At 41.6% G+C, this 14,343-nt stretch overlaps 1 protein-coding gene across 1 annotated transcript in view; it reads left to right on the top strand.

The window, feature by feature from the left end:
- The window catches only part of TRIP4 (thyroid hormone receptor interactor 4), an 85,181-nt gene that overhangs the window by 9,987 nt on the left and 60,851 nt on the right, over positions 1-14,343 (top strand). The window contains exons 4-6 of the mRNA XM_006141733.3: positions 985-1,197; positions 4,320-4,398; positions 13,281-13,410. Of these exons, the coding sequence (XP_006141795.1) occupies positions 985-1,197; positions 4,320-4,398; positions 13,281-13,410 (422 nt within the window). The remainder of the gene's footprint in view (positions 1-984; positions 1,198-4,319; positions 4,399-13,280; positions 13,411-14,343) is intronic.

The raw sequence follows: 14,343 nt of genomic DNA, 5'->3' as shown, positions 1-14,343 counted from the left end.
TTAATACAGTGCTCTGGGCTTCAATTTCCAGTTTTTTGTGGGCATGTGTAAAGGAATTCACAAGTCTAGCTGTTATTAAGTATGTACCTATTTTGAGCCCCCTCCTCTACCACTACCGTCATCATCATTCAACTAGCAGAGCTTTTCTGCAATCTCTTTTTTGGCTCTCACCTTTTGAGTAAGAAGAAATATTTATAATCAGGGTAATTTAGCAAGCTAGATTTCTCAAAACAAAGAAATCATTAGGCTAAGATGGAAGAGTATGACCAAAAAATTCAGTGTGGGGACCAGCAGTTAGCATAATGGCTATGTTGCTGGACTCCCACATAGTCGACCGCGGTTCGTGTCCCGGACCCGGTGGCTTAAAACTCACTCTGGGCGTGTGTGCGTGCGTGTCCAAGATCCCGAGAGGAGACGCGAGGAGAAGGGATTGCAGCATGGCCATCCCCCCTGGGGGGTGATTTCTCGCTTTCTGTCTCTCTGTCTCTCTCTGTCAGGCGAGTGCACATGCCCTATAGCAAAAACCTCTCCAAAAAAAAAAAAAAAAAAATTCTGTGTGATCACCATGCAGAATATATGGAAAAGTGTTTGCAAAATAATGTTAAGTTATAGAGATTAAAAGCTTCCATTGTCTCTCTCTTTTGTTATCAATGGCAATAAAATGAGCAAAGATGATCAAAAACGGGGAAAAAAAAGGTGTCATATAAACAACATTTGACTGCTGTGTTTACCTTCCACCAGCTGTAGTATGGGCTGAAAGCTACTAGCAGAAAAGGTAAGGTAATTATGAGCTAGTTTTATTTTAAGAGAATAATCTTTCCCAAACCTTGATTATAAATAATTTATATTTCTCCCTCTCTCCCTTCCTCCTTTCCTGGTTCTTAGATAGTATATAAGTTATCAAAGAGAATAAAGTCTTTTTCTCTAGACTGTTTTTATTGTCATTAATCACTTGATGTTATTCTGATACCTTTGTACAATTAGGCACAGGAGAACAGCAACTCCGTAAAGAAGAAGACAAAGTTTGTCAGTTTATACACAAGAGAGGGGCAGGACAGGCTTGCGGTCCTGCTTCCTGGTCGCCACCCTTGTGATTGCCTGGGTCAGAAGCACAAGCTCATCAATAACTGTCTGATCTGTGGGCGGATTGTCTGTGAACAAGAGGGTTCTGGCCCCTGCTTATTCTGTGGCTCTCTGGTAAATTAAATATTTATTTATTTATTTTTTCATACTGTGTTTTGTGTTAATACACAGGGCCATTCAGGTCCTTCCTGATTTCTTCTTAGTAAGTTTCTTTCCTAAGATGCCCTGTGAACTCTAGACACAGCGATTTAATTAGTCAAAAACTCAAAGTTATATTCTGGTACCAAGGCCTGTTAATGAGAAGAGTACTGAGAACACACATTGTTCAGGGATCCAGGTCATGTGTCAGAGTCACTTCAAGAAAACTTTAGGGCCTGAAATGTTAAAATTTTTGTTCCAGACTTCCAACATGGCTCATATCCCTATAAGAACACAGCTGCTGTAACTTAGCCCTTGGGTCATTAGAGCTTCTGTTTCTAGGATACTGCTTTGCTTTAGCTCTGCTTTGTCCAAGGATAACCTCAACAGAGTAGCAGTAATGACCACAAAAATGCGAACAAGCTTTATGTTGGTAAAGACACCCATCTTAATATTTCTTTATTGTCTGCTCTGCTGAGATGGGACCCTTAATTTTTCCATATACTCAGAAAATAGGCTGATAGACAGTGGGTGACCCCAAAAATATAGTGTGTACTGATAAAAATGTTCATAAAATGGCAGTAAATTTCCTCCCATCTACGGCATTCTCTAGAGAAACACCGCATAGCTGCTGACAGGAACTCAGTATGCCACTGAGGCAACTGCTAAGAATAGTAGTTCTTGGGGCTGGCATGTGGTGTGTTGGTTAAAGGCACTAGACTCTCATGGCCGTCCACAGTTCAAGTCCTGGACCTGGTGGCTTACTTTCTCAATTTCTCTGTCTCGCTTTCTCTGTCTCTCTCCAATCAAATCAGAAAATAATAATAATAATAAATAAAGTTAAATAAAGTAATTCTTTTTTTTTTTTTTGAGAGGTTTTTGCTATAGGGTACGTGCGCTCGCCAGATAGAGACAGAGAGATAGAAAGCGAGAAATCACCCCCCAGAGGGGATAGCCACGCCGCAATCTCTTCTCCTCCGTTCTCCTCTTGAGATCTTGGGCATGCACGCACACGCGCCCAGTGTGAGTTTTAAGCCACTGGGTCTGGGACGCGAACCGCAGTCAACTACATGGGAGTCCAGCGACATAGCCATTACGCTAACTGCTGGTCCCTCTTTTTATTTATTATTTTTTTAAGAACCTTCGGTTCCTTTAGTTTGAGAAATAGAATAATGTAAACCAGATTGGCCTTGAAGATTATAAGCACAATATAATCTTCTAAACCTCCCTTCATACAATTACAGTGATTTTATAATAAACAGACCCTTTTCTTTGTATATACATTATTTTATGAGAAGATAATATCTGAAGGCAAAAAAACTAAATAAATATAGTATAAAAGGCAGGCTAGGGCTAGCCGGTGGTGTGGTAGTTAAATTGCTGGACTCCCACACGTATGACCGCAGTTTGAGTTTTGGTCCTGGCAACTTGAAAATTATGCCTGGTGTAATGTGTGTGCATGTCCAAAATCCTAAGAGGAGAATGGAGAAGGAATTGTGGCATGACCATCCCCCGTGGGGGTGCTTTCTCATTTTCCTGCTCTCTATCCATCTCTTTCCTTCAAGTTCATGCACCCTCTAGCATTTTTTTTTTTTTTTGAATAGCAAAGTTTTGTTTGTTTTTTTTAAAGCTGAACTAAATTTCACTGGAGGCCTGTTTATAATCTATAATACGCTTTTTCTGGTTCTTTCTAATGAAACATTGGCTTAAACTTTTTATTTGTTAAGAATCAGGCTTCATGATTAGAATTGGAAGGCTCTTTCTAGAAAGGCTTAGCCCCGCCACGGTAGTGTACACTATTTGATGCTGCTATTTTTCAGCAGGGTGAGATCACATGGGAGGTCCAGTTCAATTCCCAACCTACCTTAAAAAGAGGGGCTCTGGGTCCAGAGGTGGTGGAGTAGTGAAGGCATTGCACTCCCACATAGCCAGTCACAGTTCAGGTCCCACACCTGGTGGCTTAAAAATCATGCCAGTCACATGTGCTTCATGTGTGCCCCAAATCCCAGAAGAATGGAGCAAAAGAGATTCCTCCAAGGCCATCCCCCCGGGGGAGTGATTTCTCTCTCTCTTTCTCACTGTCTCTCTCTGACAACCTCATCCGCCTTATGGCCAAAACCTTAAAAAAATGAAAAGGATACAGGGCCAGCAGATGGCATGGTAGTTAAAGTGCTGGATCCCGCATGTTTGACTCCCAGACCTGGCAGCTTGAACAAAACATGTAGGTCATGTGTATGCATGCCCTAAATCTAGAGAGGAGAATGGAGGAGAAAGGATTGTGGTATGGCTATCTACCTGGGTGGGGGGGGCAGTGATTTCCCACTTTCCCTCTCTTTCTTTCTCTCTCTGGTGAGCACACGTGCCCCATGGCAAAAGAAAGACTGGCACTATCGTACATTGCCTGTAGTCCCAGCTACTCCAGAGACTGAAGCACAAGGATTGTGACATAGCAAGACCCTGTCTAACCAAATTCCTTTTAAAAAGTCTTACATGTTGGAGCTATAAGGTGGCGTGGTGGTTAAAGTACTGGATCCCACATAGCTGACTCCACAGTTCTAGTCCTGCACCAGAAGCTTGAAAATTATACCAGGCACTTGTGCGTGCATGCCTAAAGTCCAGAGAGGAGAATGGAGGGAAAGGAATTGCAGTGTGGCCGTCCTTCCAAAGGGTGGTTTCTCATTTTCTCTTTCTTAGTTTTGGAGAGTGCATGCATCCTGTGGTTAAAAACCTAAAACAAACAAGCAAAAAAACCTTCCATGTCTTTTCCAATATTCTCAGCAGTGGTACATACTTGTCCTTTGAAAGTAGGTTAAATGTTTTTCAAACCATCAACTCTTTCAAGGATACTTGCAGTTAAGATTGGGCCTTTTTTTTCTTTCTTTTCCCACTATGTCTCATAAGAGATGGGAGAAATGAAGAGAGAGCTAGGGCAAAACTTATTTGGATGTATTTGTGTTGATAAAAAAGCACTAATATTCTCATTGCCTCATTGTTTTACCTAATAAGTAACTTGCAGTTGCTTTTTAGGTATATCAAGCAGCGTATCAATACTTAACTACTGGATCATGTGTCTCACTGCCTCTCTTGTTCCTTTATAGGTATGTACTCCTGAAGAACAGGATATTTTACAGCGCGACTCAAACAAGAGCCAGAAACTGCTAAAGAAACTCCTGTCAGGTAGATAGCAGTCTTCTTATTGGATCAGTGTGGTGAATGGTACCTTTTGTTGTTTCTACGAAAGTTATTATTAAAACTACATAATGGGGGCCGGCAGGGTGTGGTGGTTAAGATGCTGGATTCCCACATGGTCAACCAAGGTTCAAGGCCTGGACTCAGCAACTTGAGAGTCACACCAGTATGAGAGGGTACATGCCCAAAATCCGAAGAGAAGAACAGAGGAGAAGAGATTGTGGTGTGTCCTTCCTCCCAAGGGGAGCGATTTCTCACTTTTCCCTCTCTTTCTGTCTCTCTCTGGCAAGCTCATACAACCTATGGCAAAAATCTTTAAAAAAAAAAAAAAAAGAAAGAAAGAAAAAGGAACCAGTAGTTGGCGTAATGGCTATGTCGCTGGACTCCCATGTAGTCAACCACAGTTTGAGTCCTGGACCCAGTGGCTTAAACTCACACCAGATGTGTGTGTGTGCGTGCCCAAAATCCCAAGAGGAGAATGGAGGAGAAGGGATTGTGGTGTGACCATACCCCCTGGGGGGTGATTCCTTGCTTTCTGTCTCTGTTTCTCTCTGTCTTTCTGGCAAGCGCATGCACCTATAGCAAAATCCTTTACCCAAAAAAGAAAAGAAAAAACACATTAACATTGAACAACAAAGCAAATAATAATGATAACATTAGACTAAAGCTAAGGAGTAAAATCCACTCTCCTCTGCTTTTCAATCCTGTTGGGATTTTGGGAATGTGTGTATATGCACCTAACATGTTTTTCAAGACACTGGTGCTGGTATTTAAACCATAGTTGACCACTTAGGATCCAATTCCCTTAACTAAGACATAGGGTAGCTCAAATATTAATTTCTTAGTGTCGATACTTGTTCTTTGGTTTTGTAAGATAAGATAATAATATTAAGGAAAGCTAGGTAGAAGGGTATACAGGAACTCTTTGGTGGTTTTTTTGGTAACTCTTTTGTAAATGTTTCTGCTTTGAAAAACAAATAACAAAAAATAGTTGAGCGCCCAGACACAGTAGGGCAGGTATTAGGCAACTCTATGCAAAGCTACAACCTATGGAAAGGCCTGAAGTTCAGATTTAAGGTCATCCTGAACATGCTGACTGCACTGCCATCCTGGCTAATTGAATGACTAGAGAGGGAGGAAGGATTGTGGCATGGTGACATCCTATTATGAACATTTTTAAGAGAAAAATGAGGGACAAACAGATGGTGTAATGGTTACATCACTGGTTTCTCATGTAGTGAACAACAGTTCAAGTCCCAGACCCAGCAGCTTAAAACTCACCCCGGAGCGTGTGCTTGCATGCCCAAAATCCCAAGAGGAAAATGGAGGAGAATGTATTGTGGCATGGCATTTCCCTCCTAGGTGGTGATTTCTTGCTTTCTGTCTCTTTCTGTCTATCTGGTGAGCACACAGGCCCTATAGCAAAAATTATAAAAGAAAAAAGTGGAAAAATTATATAAACTCATTACTTCCCATGTATGCAAATGTTTTAATTTGTTTCTACCTTAGTTTATAGTTGCTTTTGTTCTATACAGACAGATTGACTGGCATTATAAAGTAGCAGTCACAGAGTGTGAATAATTTTATGCTTTTCCATTTTTTCAATTAGCATTTTAGTTTCTGTGTCACTTATATGTGTGTGTATATGTATATATATATTTTTGGAGAGGTTTTCGCTATAGGACATGTGCGCTCGCCAAAAAGACAGAGAGAGACAGAGAGACAGAAAGCGAGAAATCACCCCCCAGGGGGGATGGCCATGCCACAATCCCTTCTCCTCCATTCTCCTCTTGGGATCTTGGGCACACAAGCACATGCGCCCGGTGTGAGTTTAAGCCACTGGGTCCGGGACGCGAACCACGGTCAGCTATGTGGGAGTCCAGCAACATAGCCGTTAAGCTAACTGCTGGTCCTCACTTTATATTCTTTATACTTTTTCTTGGCTAAACATAATCTAGTGGGGCCAGCAGGTGGTATGGTGATTAAGGTGGCTGGATTTCCCACATAGCTGACTGGGTCAAATCCTGGACCTGGCAGCCTGACTTGCTTCTTCACTTTCCTTCTCTCTCTCTGTCTCTCTCTAGTCAACTTCAAAAAGATAAAATAATGACAATGAATAAAATTAAATAAAATAATTATTTTAAAAAATGAGAAAAATAATCTAGTAACTTGATTTACTGTAATATGCTTATCTATTTCCCCATTATTAGATATTTTGACTCTTCTCAACTTACAAATATTACAAATGATCACCTTTGTTGGCATATCTTTATTAAATTTTTTTTTACTTTTATAAGTTTTCTTTATTTTCCAGAGGGTGCTTGTACTCATCAGAGAGTGGGACAGAAAGAAAAAGAAAGCAGGAAAGCATCCCCCATGGGGAATAGTCGTGCTGCGGGTCCTTTCTCCTCCATCTTTCTCTCCTTTTCTTTTTTTTTAAATTTTGCTATAGGGTGCATGAACTCACCAGACAGAGAGAGGGGACGTGGGACAGCCCCTACTCCCCCCACCAGGGGAATGGCCATGCCACAGTCCATTCTCCATCCTCTTCTCGGGATTTTGGGTGTGCATGCATGCATCTGCATCCAGCATGTTTCTCAGGCTGCCATGTCCAGGACTCAAACCACACGTAGTTGGCCATGAGAGATCCAGCTATTCCAACCGCCAGGCTACAGCCTGACCCTGTTAATCTTTTTTTTTTTTTTTTTTTAAGAATTATTATTTTAACTTTATGTGTTTATTTCAATTTGACCAGAGAGGGACAGAGTGAGAGAGAAAGGGAGAAGGAAAGTGAGAAAGCATGCCATCAGGTCCGGGACTCCAACCATGGTTGGCCATGTGGGAGTCCAGTGCCCTTAGCCACCATCCCACCTGCTGGCCCTGACCCTGTTAATCTTTAGATTTATTTTCTTGGGATCAATTCTGAAGAATAAGGTTACTGAGTCAAAGAATATGATCACTTTTGACCATTGAGAGGTATTTGTCAGATTACCAAAATAATGTTTTTGTTTTTGTTTTTATTTGGGAGAGATTTTTTGCTATACGGCGCATGCACTCACTGGAGAGACAGAGACAGAAAGCAAGAAATCACCCCCCGGGGTGAAAGCCATGCCACAGTCCATTCTCTATTTGGGATCTTGGACATACATGTACACGCACCCCGCATGAGTTTGAAGCCATCAGATTTAGGACTCAAACCATGGTCAGCCATGTGGGAGTCCAGAGATGTAACTGCTACACCATCTGCTGGCCCCCCAAAATACTTTCTTCATCTACAGAAATATTAGCATTGTACCTAAAAATTGTACACTGTTGAGTTTTGACGTTAAAATTTTTCTTTCACTTATAACTGTAAAAAGCTATACTTCTTAATGTGTTAATAAGGTTGAATGTGTCATCATATATTTCTTTAAGTTTATTTATTTCTTCTTTGTGATAGGTAGTATCCACCTAAACAGGTCATGATGCCTCAGCTCACCCACACCCTCAGCCAGCCCCAGGTCAGGGACAGTGCACATGCCTAGCACACTCAGGAAGGTCTCTGGACACAAACCTGGAGCCCTCCCATATGGGTCATGATTGCAGAACCTTCCATTTTACTGCTATGCCACTGTCCAGATTCTTTCATACTGTATTGTTTTGTATTTGCTTATGTTTTGCTATTGGACATGTACACTCTCCAGAGAGAGACATAGAGTTAAAGAGAGAGGGAAAGTGGAAATCACTGCCACCCCAGCAGAGATGGCTAGACCTCAATCCCTTCTCCATTCTCCTCTCCGGATTTTAGGCACACATGCATACATGGCCAGCCTGTTTTTCAAGCCACTGGATCAGGATTAGAACTGTGCAGTTGACTGTGTGGGATCCAGCTGCCTTATCCTCCACGCCACCTGCTGGTTCCTTTTTTTTTGAGAGAGGTTTTTGCTATAGGGCGCATGCGCTCGCCAGACACACAGAGAGAGACAGAGACAGAAAGCGAGAAATCACCTCCCAGGGGGAATGGCCACGCCACAATCCCTTCTCCTCCATTCTCCTCTTGGGATCTTGGGCACGCACGCACACGCACCCGGCGTGAGTTTTAAGCCACCGGGTCTCGGACGCAAACCGCGGTCGACTACGTGGGAGTCCAGCGACATAACCATTACGCTAACTGCTGGTCCCCCATATTTTTATTTTTGTAATGCCACAGAGCACCTGTGCATGCATGAGAGAGAGGTGGGGGGAGAGAAAGCACCCCTTATGGGACCTGGTCATGCTGCCCTCCTTTTTCCCCTTCATTTCTCCCTCTGATCAGGGTCGTGAACATGCACGAATGTACCCTGTATGTTTTTCAAGCCATCGGACTCAGGATTCGAACTACAGCCAAGTCGAATCTCGCTTCCTTTTCACGCTGTTTAACCAATGTACTTTGAGGCTGGCTGCCCTCTGTATTTTTTGTGGAAAGGTTTTTGCTATAGGGCACGTTTGCTCGCCAGAAAGACAGAGACAGAGAGACAGAAAGCAAGAAATCACCCCCCAGAGGGGATTGCTACACCGCAGTCCCTTCTCCCCCATTCTCCTCTCGGGATCTTGGGCACGCATGCATACACACCTGGCATGAGTTTAAGCCACTAGGTTTGGGACTCGAACTGCAGTCGACTACATGGGAGTCCATAGCTATTACACCAACTGTTGGTCCCGCATATATATATATTTTTTTCTGTATATTTTTTTAAATGAAGGAAATTCTAATTTTTTTCTTACATTCCAAACATGAAAATTGTTTCTTTTCTTTTTAAAATTTTTGATAGTATTTGAACAGGCTTGGAATTTTAGGAAAAGAAAGATCAGCCTTTATTATGACCTAATTGTTTTTCTAACCTATTTTTTAAAATTGTTTTATTTACATTTAATCACTGTATATCTTTACAGTGTACAATGTGAGTTTTCTCAGTGTGATACAGTGCATCTTAGTCAAGTCAAAGACATTACCATATACCTTATCATCAGCAGATAACTTTTCATTTTTGTGTCTATTGAACGTGTTGTTTTGTTTTTCCCTGATCTCCTCCTTCCCACCCCCTATTACCCACCCTCTATTACCCACTCCCTCCTATTCTGTCTCTAGTATTTATAGTTGCTCTCCCTGCTATTATATTACCTTACAGTCTCAGTTTCTGCTATAGAGCACCGACATTTGGTATATATTGAGTGGGAACATACAATGCCTGTCTTTCATAGTCTGACTTGCTTCGCTTAGCAGTAAATCTTCCATATTCATCCACTTTGTATCAGATGTCAGGGTCTCATTGTTTTTTATAGCTCAGTAGTATTCTGTAGAGTACATGTGTTTTTATTTTAATTAATTAATTTATTTTCTTCTTCTTAAAATTTGTGATAGTGCATATGTGCTCACCAGAGAGAGAGAGAGAGAAAGTGAGAAAGAAAACCACCAGATGTAAGACTTAAAGTGCAATTGGCCATGTGGGACTTCAGGCCTTAACCACCATGCCACCTGCTGGTCCCCTCTTAGTAGGTTTCTGAGGGATGCCCATATTGTTCTCCACAGTGGTTGTACTATTTTACATTCCCAACAACATTCTAGGATGAGTTCCCTTTTCACTGCAGCCTCACCAGCACTTGTTCTTTATTTTATTCTTCTTAGCCATTCTGATTGGGGTTAAGTGATATCTCATTGTGGTTTTGATTTGCTTTTCCTTTATGATAAAAGATGTTGAGCATGGGACCAGCAGTTAGCATAATGGCTATGTCGCTGGACTCCCACGTAGTCGACTGCAGTTCCCGTCCCGGACCCCGTGTCTTAAACCTCATGCCGGGCACGTGTGAGTGCGTGCCCAAGATCCCGAGAGGAGAATGGAGGAGAAAGGATTGCAGTGTGGCCATCCCCCCAGGGGGTGATTTCTCGCTTTCTGTCTCTCTGTCTCTGTCTGTCTGTCGGACGAGCGCATGCACCCTATAGCGAAAAAACCTCTCCAAAAAAAAAAGATGTTGAGCATTTTTTTCATATGCTTTTTGGTCTTCAGTTTGTCTTCCTTAGTTGTGTGTTCAGCTCACTTGCCTATCTTTTAATTGGATTGATTATTTTTTTGGCAGGTAAGCTGCTTGAGTTTCCTGTATGTGCTGGTTATCCATCTTGTATCTTACACATACTTTGCAAATAAATTCTCCATTCTGAGGGTTGTCTCCTCACTCTAATTATTGATTTTTTTTTTTTTTTGCTGTGAAGCTTTTTGGGCTGATGTAGCCCCAGTTGTCTATTTTGGAGATGATTGCCTATGCTTTGGATGTCATTTTTAAGAAGCCTTTGCCTATTCCAATGTAGCCAAGAGTTTTCTCTGTTTTTTCCACCAGTAGTTTCATAGTTCAAGGTTTTATGTTTAGATCCTTGATCCATTTTGAGTTGATTTTTATTAATGATGAAAGATAGGGGTCCAGTTTCATTTTCCTGCAGGTTGGATATCCAGTTTTTCTAGCCTCATTTGCTGAAGAGATTTTCTTTTCCCCATGGTATTGTCTTGTGCCATTTACTTATTTATATTTTTTTTAAGAGATTTTTGCCATAGGGTGTGTAGGCTTGCAGGAAAGAGACAGAAAGTGAGTAAGCACCCCCTGGGGGGATGGCCCCAACATAATTCCTTCTCCATTCTCCTCTTAGGATATTGGGCATATATGCACACATGTCTGGTGTGAATTTTAAGCCACTGAGTCTAGGATTTGAACCATGTTCCACTACATGGGAGTTGTAACAAGTGATGTAACCATTATGCCATCTGCAGGTCCTATACTTATTAACTTTTTTTTAGAAAGAGATTTTGGCTATAGGGCACATGAACTCACCAAAGAGACAGAAAGGGAGAAATCACTCTCCAAAGGGGGCTGGCCATGCCGCAGTCCCTTCTCTCAGGATTTTGAGCATTATACACACACGTCGACCGGGTCCAGGACTTGAACTATGGTAGACTATGTGGGAGTCCAGCAGGCACATGCACCCTAAAGCAAAAATCTCTTTTTTAAAAAAGTGATTTTAACTCTTCTCAAAAATGTAAAGTTTATGTTTTATAATGCATTTCCTTTTTTTTTTTTTTTTTTTTTTGGGGGGGGTTTTACTATAGGGCAAGTTTGTTACACAAGAGACAGAAAGCAAGAAATCACCCCCCAGGAGGGATGGACACATCACAATCCCTTCTCCTCCATTCTCCATTCTCCTCCATTCTCTTCTAGGGCACGCACGCACACACACCCGGCATGAGTTTAAGCCACAGGGTCCAGGACTCGAACCGTGGTTGACTACATGGGAGTCTGGCGATATGGCCATTACGCCAACTGCTGGTCCCCTCCTTTTTTTTTTTTTAAATTAAGTTTTTGCCATAGGGCGTGTGCATTTGCTGGAGAGGGAGAGAGAGGGAAAGTGAGAAATCTGTTGCGCCCAACCCCCCTGGGGGAATGGCCACACCACAGTCCCTCCTTCTCTATTTTCCAGTTAGGATTTTAGGTACACAACTACATGTGCCCAACATGTTTTTTATTTTTGTTTTGGTTTTTATAGCGATTTTTGCTATAGGGCATGTGCACTCACTGAAAAGACAGAGACAGAAAGCGAGAAAAATCACCCCCCAAGGGCCATGGCTATCCCACAATCCCTCTACCTCATTCTCCTCTCAGGATTTTGGGTATATATGCAGACACACCCAGCTTGAGTTTTAAGCCACCGGGTCTAGAACTAGAATCGAAGTCAGCTACATGGGATTCCAGCTATGTAACCATTAACACCATCTGCTGGTACCATGCTGGTTTTTTTTTTTTTTCTTAGAATTATTTTACATTTAACTTTATTTACTTATTTGTTATTTAAATTTGACCAAAGAGGAACAGAGAGAGAGAAGAAAGCATAAAAGCAAGCCACCAGGTCTGGGACTCAAACCACAGTCAGCCATGTGGGAGTTTCAAGTCACTGGTCCCAGGACTTGAACCATGAAGTCAACTGTGTTGGATCCAGCACCATAACCTCTATACCACCTGTTGCTCTAGCATTTTCTTTTTTTAATTTAATATTCATTTATTTTTGTTTAGATATTTATTAAGTTTTACTTATTTTTATTATTATTTAATTTACTGTAGGGAACATATGCTTACCAGAGAGGGAAAGAAAGTGAGAAAGCAGGTTGCCAGGTCCAGGACTTGAACCACAGTAGGGGTCCAGCACCTTAACCACCACACTACCTGCTGCCCCTCTGTTTAAACTTTAATTTTACAGTTTCTTACTTACATTTCATTGTTGTACATCTTTATGGAGTACAGTGTGGGTTTTCAAAGCATGCATGCAGTATGTGATAATCAAATCAAGGATATTACTATATTCCTCTTTTTCAACAAAGAACACCACATTATGTTGTATACCATTAGCTTTTGCTCTGCTAGTTTTTCTTTTTTGAGATTTTGTGTGTGTGTGTGTGTGTGTGTGTGTGTATTAGTGAGTGAGTGAGTGTGTGAGTGTGTACTTGATGATGTCTGTTTTTTTAGTCAGTTGTGATATGCCCTTCTACAACCCACAAGCCTCCTCTACTTACATTCCTATGTATATTAAGTGTTTTTTTTCTGAGCCCCTCCTCCCTCTCCCCACCCCCACATCAGGCATGTTCATGCAGTATTAGATTATTACCCCCCTTTTGGTGGTCTAAATTTCTATGAGGGAAAAAAGTGCCCTAACATTTATTGAGAACCGAGAGTAAGGCTTGGTCTGTTTTCATTAAAACAAACGCCGCAGGCTGTTAGGCCTGACCACATTTTATGATAGTTTTTCTTTACTACACAGTGATACAAATAATTTATATTATAGGCTGACACCATTTGATTTTCTTACTGAATTTCAGGGACAGAGAATCCTGGAAAGGTGGACATCTCTGTCAAGGATCTTCTTCCTCATCAAGAATTGCGAATGAAGTCTGGTCTGGAGAAGGCTATCAAGCATAAAGACAAGCTGTTGGAGTTTGACAGAACTAGGTATGATAGAGTTCTAATAACAAATGCTAGGAAACAGACTAGTTCATATATTCTGGCCATTAAAACGTTGTTTTAGCATTGAATACCTTCTCAAAGTGCAGGAGGCTCTACATAGAACATCTACATCTTGGTTTTCAATCGAGGCTTGACTAAGATAGGCTCTCACCAAGAGAATCCTTCATAGCTAGTATTTTTTTGTTTTGTTGTTTTGTTTTGTTTTGCTGTAGGGCATATGTGCTCACCTGGGAGAGACAGAGAGAGAGAGAAAGTGAGAAATCACCCTCCTGTGGGGAGTGGTTACTCCACAGTCCCTTCTCGAGTCTTCTCTCTAGATTTTGGGTATGCATGCACATGTGCCAGGCGTGATTTTCAAGCCTCCAGGTCTAGAACTCAAACCATGCAGTTGGCATGTGGGATCTAGCACCGTACCCTCCATCCCACCTTCTAGCCCATTCATAACACTTTTTTGATTCTTGGCAATTGCTAGTATACTCCCTGAATGGTTAATTTAGGTTGACAGAATTCCCCACTTGTTTTGCTTGCAGACATTCATTTATTGATTCAATCAGCATATATTAAAATCCCTGCCATATGCAAACTATTGGGCTGGGCTCTGGAGAACCTATAAGAAATTGCCTCTGAGGGGTGCCGGCAGGTCAGTGTGATGGTTGAGGTGCTGGACATGGCCAGCCGTGGTTCAAATGTCAGACCTGGCAGCTTGCTTTCTCGCTTTCTCTTTCTTTCTCTCTCTCTGGTCAAATTAAAACAATAAAAATAATAGTAATAAATAAAAATAAATAAGTAATCTTTTTTTTTTTTTTTTTTTGAGAGAGATTTTCGCTATAGGCCGCGTGCGCTCTCCAGACAGACAGAGAGAGACATAGAGACAGAAAGCGAGAAATCACCCCCCAGGGGGGATGGTCACGCTGCAAT

The sequence above is a fragment of the Tupaia chinensis genome, unplaced genomic scaffold (assembly GCF_000334495.1).
Source record: "Tupaia chinensis unplaced genomic scaffold, TupChi_1.0 Scaffold000063_1, whole genome shotgun sequence".
Classification (NCBI taxonomy): domain Eukaryota; kingdom Metazoa; phylum Chordata; class Mammalia; order Scandentia; family Tupaiidae; genus Tupaia; species Tupaia belangeri.
Note: the sequence above shows the minus strand (reverse complement) of the source record. Positions and strands in the feature narration are given on the sequence as shown.